This window comes from Filicampus tigris, chromosome 5, assembly GCF_054856515.1.
Source record: "Filicampus tigris isolate MCC_2025a chromosome 5, RoL_Ftig_1.0, whole genome shotgun sequence".
Lineage (NCBI taxonomy): Eukaryota > Metazoa > Chordata > Actinopteri > Syngnathiformes > Syngnathidae > Filicampus > Filicampus tigris.
The window spans coordinates 4,814,663-4,825,114 of record NC_141221.1 but is presented as its reverse complement, the minus strand read 5'-3'; the positions used below and the strand labels follow the sequence as shown (position 1 = coordinate 4,825,114).

Genomic DNA, 10,452 nt, shown 5'->3' with positions numbered 1-10,452 from the left:
AGTCCGTTTAAAAATAACACAATTTTGGGTCAAAAATGGACCAATCCACAACTTGGGCCAAAAATTGGTAGTTCTGTACAAAACAATGCAAGAAAGTGGGTCAAATTGACCCAATTTGTGTATCGGTCGATTTTTTTTTTACCCTAAATTGTGTTATTTTTAACCCAACTGTTTTTAGAGTGTAGTGTAGTGCTTGTGTGGGCCAAGACGCGTGTGGCTTCCATCTGCGTGCGTGCGTGCGTGGTTTGCGGTGTGCGGATTAGACGCTCATTATCCTCTTAGCTCCTAAATGGCTCCACGTTGCTGCAAGCGCTCCTGGGTTGTCAGGTGCTGTCGGGGACGCACACGCAGGAACCACCCAACACACACAAATAAAGGGAGAAAGAAAGAAAGAAAGAAAGAAAGAAAGAAAGAAAGACACAACACGTGCGCGCGCGCGCGCGTCCGGCATTCCCACCCATCTCCCGTCGATCGCGCGCATTACGCACGGAGGTGTGTCCCCCCCATCGACCCCCCACCCCCCACCCGTCACCGAAACACCGTCTGTCCCTTTGCGCGCGCGCAGTGACGTGCCTAACCCGATCTGATCTTTCGGACCCTAATCTCATCAGCTCTCCTCGTCGTCCATTGGGACGCCGCATCATCTCCACTAGCGCCTGCGTAACTTTTGTCGATTTCTTCGTAGTATTTTGTCCCGTGTGGAGCGGTGGCGCTTTGGGCCGCTTGTGCGATGAGCATTTGAGAGCGAGTGGAGCGATGGCGAGCCGCAGCTGCACACGGACACGGACCTCGTTCTTACTGCACTTTGTCCTCTTTGCGATCTGCTGCTTGGCCACCCGCAGCACCGCCGCCAGGAGGTCCAGTGCCAGGAGAGCTGGTCAGTCAAATGCGTACGGATAGGACGCTATGGTCGTACTAGCTAAAACCTCCTCTTTCATTTAATTGGACGCCCAATCAAGACTTCAAACAAACTGGGGGTCCCGGGCCTAAAATGGGTCCTGTGTCGTCATGTTTTATTCATTTTATTAAGTGATGTCTTGTGTTCATTACACTAGTGAACAACACGTTTTAATCAGCGACGTGTTCCTAATAATGCTGATTGAAAATGGCTTTACATTTTCTTTGGTACATCACGTTTTTGAGATATTTTCATTTTTTGTTTGAACTATAGAAGCTTCTGCCATACAGATTTGATATTGTAATTCATAGCTACGACGTTTCAGGGAAAAATTGTAACCCTAACCCTTAATTCCCAAATATTCCCAAATGTATTACTATGTATATTACATATTATTGTTGTTATTATGAAAACCCAATGTGCTACCGAAAAAAAAAACGAAGGCAGTCTAGTAATCAGCGCAAAAATTTCATCTAGAAATGTTAAGTGTGAAATAGGGCTTTTGCGTGAAATTCTTTCATTTAAAATATTTGTGCGCGCGTGTGTGTGCAAAGTATTTGAGTGTGTGCAAATGCATCCTTTTGCTTGCGTATGTGTTTGTGTGTGTGCGCAAAACATGTTTTTGTCCATGCGTGTGCAAATGTTGCATGGTATCTTTCTGTCTGTCTTCATCTATTTATCTCTATGTGTTGCAAAAATCTATGTTGATTGATTGGTCGATTGATTGTCTAGCTATCTATCTGATGATTTTGCCCACATCCCTTTGAAACCAAAATGTACCACCCTCACCCGGTCAAAGGTACACCTGAACGAGCCAATGAGATCTCCTGACATGAATGACATTCAGTAGAGACCACACACCTCCTCTAGGCATGGCACTTATAGGTCACTCCCGCTACATGTTGGAATTTTGTCCATTTGAAATCAAAGGACGAACTAGAAACCTGCATCATCCACAAATAAATGCCATCAAGAAAAAAAAAAAACCCGTAAATGTAATTGTGTCAGGTTGTAGTTAGTGGGCGTGAAAGTTGTTTACCGCGTAGGACAGAGGTGCCAAATTCAAGGCGCGGGGGCCGGATCCGGCCCACAATTGCATTTTATATGGCCCGCGAAGGCAAATCAATGTTTCTTGCAAATTTTCTTCATTGTTAACAACACTGAGATTGCATTTAATTGCAAGTATTTTCATCACCTCCACTTCCCCTTTAAAATGAATTGAAAAATAGTTGAACAAACATATTTACTGGCTTTTGATTTCCAAACAAGTGATCCATAAATGTTGTGTAGATGAGATGATATAAGGCGATCATACCGTACACGATTTCACAGTCATAACGGCCCTCTAACCCTAACTGAGGCCATTTGAACTCTGTTGCAGCTTGCTAACCAAAACAGCAGCCCGTAAAGCGTCTCTCTTACCACATGTTGTACGCGAGTGCCCTGCGCACGATTAAAGATGGTCTTACATCTTACATGTGGTCCGTAATAACAGCCGATTGAGTTTTGAATGACACTTTCCCTTGTTACCGAAAAGTGGTTCATTGCTAGTTTCCGCTAACATTGTTTTGTACTCACAAAATGTTTGCCCTCCCAGTAGATGCCTACGCCATCTGCATCCGAGACACAAACAAACATTTTTGTGTTACAGCTCTTATATTGAGCTCCCATCCGATGTACCTAATGTTTTGTCCTACCGGCGCCAAAATCATGTGTACTAAATCCTTATCAACAACGTGTCCCCGGAGACAAACATCACCCGCTTTCTTTGTTTTCTTATCACCGAGACGTCTTCCTCGTGTCGTAGGGCCGCCCACTCCATCCTCGCCGCGTTCCCCTCGCATCACATCTCATTCGTTCGATCCCTCGGGCAACACACACACACGCGCGCACGCACACACACACACGACACACTGTCGCGTCTGTTTGTCGCCACGCAGTCCACGCCTGCTGACATTTGGACTTGTGTGGTGGTCTTTGACATGGGGGTGGGGGGGGGGGAGTGATGTGTCAGTCCACATCAATCACGTAAATGTTAGCATTAGCAATAGCACCGGCCTTCGGGCACAACATTGGAATGTCTGAGGTTGGACATAATCCATTGTGATTTCCGTTGTGGTCGCCCTCTGATTTTGTTGTCATAAAAGTGTCAAAAGAAATGAAGCACTGTAAGTTCCTCTAAGGTGTACCACAATCCGCTCCTGAGCGCTGGTACACCTTTCTTTTTTTTTTTTTTTTTTTTTTTTTTCTGTCTTTCAAGTATAAGAAGGCGTCAACCACAGTCAAATGTCAATTGTCAAATTTTGTACATCCCACATTTGATCGCAGTCCCTTGAAAGCAGGCAAATACACCGCCCTAGTGGCAGGTGACATTGTCGCTTTGAACAAAAGACAATATTTTTTGCAGTATTTGGGCTGGAACCATTTTCAACCTTTTTATTGATTCCCGACTCGAGTCTTTGTCCCGATGCTGACATTTGCCTCTTTGAGATATCAAGGCTGCGCCACACCACGCACGCTCGTTAAAATGGCATCCCGGTGCTTTTAAGGCCTCACCAGCCCACCACTGATCTCCTCACTAACAGCCGAGCGAGCGGCATGAGTCACTCTGTGGCATGTGCTACCTACCAACCAGTGAACGCATGGACGGATGGAAGGAAGATGACTGCTTGGATGAATGAATGAATGAATGGATGGATGGATGGATGATAGATGGCTGGATGAATTGATGATCAATGAATGGATGCGTGAATGGATGGATGGATGAATGAATTGATGCTGGCTTCATGATGGATGGATGAATGGATGGATGGAGGATGGACCATGGATGGACGGATGATGGTCGATGAATAAATTGCTGGAGTGTTAAATGAATCATGGATTCATGTAGAATGGATGAATTGATGGAAGGATGGAGGATAGCGAGGTGGTAATTGTTGAATGGATTGGGTGAATTATTTGATGATGGCTGGATGAATGATAGTTAGGAAGCAAAGATAACTGCGGGATGGTGAATGAACGAGTGAATTGTTGGATGGAGTTCGCCCAACATACCGTACATACTGTTTGGTGTGTTTTTCGTATATGCCACCCCCCAAAAAAAACAGGACTGCTTGAAGTAATATTCAAGGGGACACAATTATTTGTCCAATAAAAAAGTGTCACACTCACAACGCTGCTTTCCTGGCAACTTGAAGCACTGCCCCAAAATTCCAGACATAGGACAGAGCGAAAAGGCGGGAACAGGAAGTCAGACAGAAATAACACCGAAAGCAAAATTGTCTGAGTACCTATTTGGTCCGGGCAAAAACAGGTAGTATCAGGAACCGGAAATAGCACCTGCTCAACATGGCCGCCAAGCATAAATGGATGAAAGTGAGCGTAAACAACTTTGAACTGAATAATTGTTGTTAAATTTGAGGATACATAGAAAAAAAAAGGCAAATCATCTTGGATAAATTGTGCCTCCTTACCAAAGTCAATAGAGGAGACCGTCGTTCCCCTCCACTGATGTTGTTTGTCTGGGAGTCAACTTTTGTACGGTTCTATTTCGGTTGGGTTTCCACTTCCTGATTCGGTTCCCATTCTGACGCCCTTGCCTGTTTGGTCCATTCCAGATCGTCTGAGTCCTCCGTTGGACATCCAGTTGGACAGTGTCAACTGCAGCGCCATCAGCGTGCGATGGAAGATGCCGCGGCGACATGTCAGCACCATCACCGGATACAAGGTCGTCACTCCTTTCTATTTGTTTTTCTTATACTAGTTCCCGTTCGATGGTCAACACCACTTGTGCCCTTCCATGGTGACGTTACCAAATTCTAGTAAATACAAATACCATTTAATCATTCAAAAGTACATGAAATATATAAATACGTTATTATTGAATAGATTCGACATATATTTTTAAAGGAGAAGTCAAGTCAAAACTCTTGTTTACAATAATATGTTCAACGCGCTGATGACGACTCACCTGTTTTCTGAGTTTGGTCATGTGACATTTGTAAGCCGAGCCACGATTGGTGGTTATCTGAGCCCCGAGTATCTGTGATGTCATTTTCGGTCGACATCAAGTGGCAAAATGGCCGCCCCCTAATATGGATAAAAATGGGTGGATTTTTCTGCGGGATTCACATTCCACAAACTTCCGTTTAAGTATCATACTTCACAATGTAGATAATTCATTTCAACTGCCTTTCTGTTTAATTTTTGCGCACCAAAAACAAGTTGATATACATTGATGAGATTCCCTTTAAAAATCAAGAGAATAACAACGAAAAAAGCATTCCTTGCATTCATTTCAAGAGATGACGGACAGTTTCCATTCCTTTCTAATGTGTGGTCTGTCAATGCGAGCCAGCCGTGGCTTTTAAAGTGCCTGTCAAATGGACTCCACAGCGGCACTGTGGCCTGGAGGCGTTCAACTATGTTCGCAAATTGGATGGAACCCCCCTTTGAGCGCCACGCTTTTATAAAATCGCATAAAATAGCCCGCTGATGGCTGAGCTCTTCATGCCGGGAGGCGTAACGCCTGCGTAACGCAGTAAATTGGTGCCTCACGGGACCTCGTTTCAGTCGGCGTCAAACGATTAACTCTGCGTGTTAGCATTGGCGTGGCGTCCGCTAGCAACGTCCGACAAAAAGCTCTGGATGGAGACGTAGACTGCTACGTTAGCTTCTGATGCTAGCAAGCCGCCGCTAGTAAGCTTTTCCTTTCTCTGACTGGAATTTGAGCCCGTGCGTTTGTGCTGTTGACAAGATGGAGTGCCGAGACATAGACTGCCGCCTCTCACACTAGTTGCCACACGCTTGATGAAAGAGTGGCGTAAAATTATGTGTGGTCGCCACTCTATTTATCAATCACTCACTTGCTCTCTCTGTTTTCTTTGGCCGCTGCTCTACTAGAAAGATGTCAGGAGCGGAAAGTAATGGAAAAAGCCACAAATCAAATGGACACTTTCCTGCGCCGATGTCCATTTTCTCTCCACAGGCCATTCACGCGTGCCTTTAAGATTTCACACGCTCTAGCCAATATGTTGTTGCTGCTGTGCAAATGTACCCTCTGAAAGTATTGGACCAGCCAGGTCAATTCCTTTATTTTTGTCGTACACTGAAGACATTTGGGTTTCAGATCAAAAGATGAATATGAGACAAAAGTTGCAGCAAAAAATTCCAGCTTGTCTTTCATGGTATTTACATTTAGATGTGCTCAACAACGCAGGGCAGAGCACCTTTTGTTTGAACCCATCAACCTTTCAAGTGAGCAAAAGTTTTGGAAGATGTGTCTGATGGGTGTTTCTAGTTGCTCAGGTGTTGCCTTTTAGATTGATTGTGTAAACATTAGAGAGTGCCTGTTTTTTTTTTTGGGCTTTGAGTTTCATCTGAGAAAACTACATTTGCTGTTCAGCAATCATCAAGACTCGGGACGTGTCGATGGGCGAAAAGCAAACCGTTATGGAGCTGAGGGAAGAGGGAAAATCCGTCAGAGCTATTGCACAAATGTAGGACATAGCCAATAGAGCAATTTGGAACGTCCTGAAAAAGAAAGAAACAGCCGAAATGCGCTATATAAATAAAATTGTATTGTGTTGCATTGTATAATGTACATTGAGAAGTAATGCGAGTACAGCGGCTTAAGCGCGACGCACGCGCATATCAAGAATGGGGCCGAATCTGAGCATTTCCCTCCTTGCAATTAAAGGTAGCCCACTTTTCGCATGTCCCCCAAAAAATATCCTGATTGATTATCCTGTGGTATGGGCGAGCGGGTGTTAAGACTGATTTTTACTCCCCAATCTGCTTGGGAAATGGACAGGCCAACAAGGAGACTCGTGATTGTTAGAGGAGCGTCACGTGTGCAGTGTGCTGAGCCTGCGATGCGCATCTCGAGTACGCCACAAACTATAAGAAAAGTAAAGTCAAATGAAAATTTGAATCACTGGCATTTTAAGAATTGGTGAAGATGTTAAAAGTCACCATCCACATGAGAATGTGACTTTTTTTTCCCATTTTTTTTTAAAATCAAAGCATAACATTTTGTGTAAAATGTTCAACTTCCTCCAGATATGATGAACTTTTTATTAGAAATATAAAATGACTTTTTCCTTTTATTTTTTTGAAAACGCATGACTTTTTTCGAAATATATTTCTCGCACAACTCAAAATTATTCTCAGAAATGTAAAACTTGTTTATTGCTGACAAAGTTTACTTTGTCTCACAAGACAATTACTTTCTCAAAAATAATACTTCTTTTTCTCAAACATGGAACTTTTTTTGTTTCTCTGAAATAAGAAAAAGTTTTCCCTCGCACGATTATCATTTTGACTAAAGAATAAATTACTTCTCCCTGAAAAAAAGTCTGAAAAATATGAACATTTTTCTTATCAAAGAAATCTTATCAGGTAATGAGGATTTTTTTTTCTCAAAAATAGCATTTTTTTTCTCTCAAAAATAGCTTTTTTTCCCCTCAGAAATATAGAACTTTTTATCACTAACATTTTTCTAAGATCACTTTTTCATCTCATACGCTTGACACAGATTCCCTCAAAATTGATTCGGGTTTTGTACAAAACTCTTTGCACTCTTTTTAGCGAATTTGCTTTGAAATAATGGAAAGGCACGGTGCGCATTCAGCAAAATACTGTTGACTGATTTTTGTCAAGAGCAGAACAATACTTAAGATACGATTAATCCACAATCAGTTCCGCACAATCGGCACAATTCTTAACGGTCAATTAATTACTTATTGTGCCTGTAATACAGAGTATTTGTTTGTGTACACTAATTGCGGCTCACCCTGTTGACCTTCCCTGCGTCCTTCCTAATTGCCGTCACCCATTAACAAAGTGTGAATCAGTCAGTGTGTGCTCTGGCCATATGTTCGCTCTAAGAGGATTAGTCAGCGAGCTGCACTTAGCTTCCAAACAACTCACAGATGAACTTAGCGTCTGTGCTACCTCTGCCAAGGAAGTTATGATTTGACTGGTGTGAGTTTGTATGGTCGCTTTACTTATGTAGAGCGGATGATTACAATGATGTATATGTTTAATAGGCTTTCTAAGCGTCCGTGTATTAATTGTGTCATATCATTCACAATACTGTTAATAATCAATTTCAGCATCTGTGAGAAAAAAAAACTGTGGAGTTGAACCTGGATCTGATCCTGATGGCACATTTGACAGCAATCTGGGAAATCCAATTTAATGTGATTAGAGATTTCTATCTCTTTAAAATCAGATCATAGTCTCCGTTCATGCTTATGTACGATCTTATTGCCGATTACGCAAACAAAACCCGGTTTTATCTCTTTAAGACTGTTCCCACATTGATTTAAGCCTCGGATCTGGTTTTTAGACAGTGTCCTTCAAAATGTGCATTTCAGGTTTTCTACACGGAGATGAAAAATGGCCGCCCCCAGGGTACGGCCTCCGTAATGGAAGTCCCTCTTAGTTTGGATATGCTGACTACGGTGAGTCCAATAGTAAACAGAGCTACAGTGTTGTTGGCGACATGGCGCTTGATGCCAGTGTTCTTCACCTATTTGGCCACCACTGATGTGATAACTGCACATGAACAAACACTCTAAGCACGAAAAGAAGCACGATGTGATACCCCGTTGTAGAAGGGGCACAATCCAGCCCAACCCCACAAAACAGCGGATTTGAATTGGACTGTTGACAAAAAGCACTCATTGATATCTTGTGTTGTTTTTTTTTTACCCAAAGGGCCAATTTGATGGACAGGCAAACTTTGTAAGTATACTTTTCCTTTAGTGTGCGTGTGACACATTTTTCAGTGTATTTGAGCCACCAGGAACTCCAGTGGGTGGGGCTAATTCCATTTTTGTCATTTCATAGCAGAGTCATGTAAAGTTTTATGGCTGCAATCAAAATTGGGGTATTTAATATCTTGGTTAAAAGTGACAAAAATGGAGTTAGCCCACTGTTGTTGTCAATCGCTCATCTTGTTTGAGACTTGCTTTGTCCACCATGAAGGATGTGGATATAGGTAACCTAAAGGTCAACACCAAGTACCGAGTGAGCGTCGGTGCCTACGGTTGGGCAGGCGAGGGTCGACCCAGTATGCCCCGGGACGTCGGCACAGCCTCGCATGGTGAGGGGGGGAAAAAAAACAAAAAAAACAAGACGACACCGTTTGTTTGTGATGCTATAACGGTTTATTGTATTGGTCGTCTGCCATCAGATACGTGCATGCCGCCCACACCCCCGACCGAGCCCATCGTCGTGGCGATATCCGACACAGAATTGGCGTTGTCGTGGCAGCAAGGGGAGAGTGAGGGCAGCGCGCCTGTCCTCCACTTTCTGGTTGCTTACATCAGGTGAGCCATCGTTGATCATTTACATACATCGTTATACGTGTTGGTTTAAATACAATTTCATTCATACGTATTTATATCATGTATTTAAATTCTATTGTGATTCATTTGATTCTCTTGTTGTATCCCTCTGGTTACTTTTTGTTTACATACTACCTTTTATTATTATTATTATTGTTTGTATGTATATTTTTGAATCATAAACAACCTTTTTAATTGGCAATTTATGTATTTCTTATTGCTTATGATTAGGGATGTATCGATTCGAATCGAACATTGATTTAAACTGCTTAAAATATGCATTGATATAAAAAAATCAAATAATCGATATTGAAATTTTGATCACAAAAGGAGTAGTAATTATAACAGTCAAATCTATTGTACGTTTATTTATTTTCATGTTTAGTTGTGGCGCTAACAAAACACTGATGAAAAAATATACCGGTAGTTATACGGGCAAAATTATCACAAAAATGTACTGTTTGTATCAAGTACAAAATGCAGATGTTAAAATAAAAACATAATTTGGTTTTAAAATGGGTCATTCATTTTGTGACATTTTAAAAAAAAAAAATTCACTCCAATCCAAAATAGAATCGAATCATGGCTTGAGTGAACCGTTACATCCCTACTTATGATGAAAATAACTGTGCCGATATCGATTTTGAAATGATATTAATGTTAACAGTTTTTAAATGTTACATTTATTTCTAAGTGTACTTTGAATTTAAATATGTGACAATTTTATCATCATTTTTTTATGACCTTCAAGTGTGTTGTGATTTTTTTTTTTTTTCTTCTTAGAATTAATAATAAGTTAAAACCCAGGACAGAATGTGTGCAAAGCATGGAGGTGAATATAAAATATTCAAACGCTATTAATGCTGATAAAACGGCACCATACATAACTTTTCAAAGCGGTGACAGTCATTTGTGTTAGTTGGAAGACCGTCTACTGCATTCCGTGCATCGGCTCTGTGCAATTTCTCCCCAAAGTAGAAATGTCTGCGTTTTTCCTACAGTAGCGTATATAGTATAGTAAGACTTTTTACGCGGTGCTATACTCTGCATTTGGAGCCGTGGATGTCTTTTTGCGCGGCAACGGGACAAAGCTCGTTCATTGTGTGAACACAATAGAATAGAAGCTTTCTCGAGTTTGAGACAAAGCCGCTTTTTATGTCTAGACGCGACAAGTTACAATCAGACATCATTTTCCGCCAA

At 41.9% G+C, this 10,452-nt stretch overlaps 1 protein-coding gene across 1 annotated transcript in view; it reads left to right on the top strand.

The window, feature by feature from the left end:
* The first annotated feature begins 553 nt into the window (after positions 1-553).
* Positions 554-10,452, top strand: part of egflam (EGF-like, fibronectin type III and laminin G domains) — a 27,344-nt gene continuing 17,445 nt past the window's right edge. Inside the window, exons 1-6 of the mRNA XM_086031161.1 lie at positions 554-877; positions 4,516-4,625; positions 8,278-8,364; positions 8,621-8,647; positions 8,891-9,008; positions 9,099-9,234. Of these exons, the coding sequence (XP_085887287.1) occupies positions 757-877; positions 4,516-4,625; positions 8,278-8,364; positions 8,621-8,647; positions 8,891-9,008; positions 9,099-9,234 (599 nt within the window). The 5' untranslated portion in view covers positions 554-756. The remainder of the gene's footprint in view (positions 878-4,515; positions 4,626-8,277; positions 8,365-8,620; positions 8,648-8,890; positions 9,009-9,098; positions 9,235-10,452) is intronic.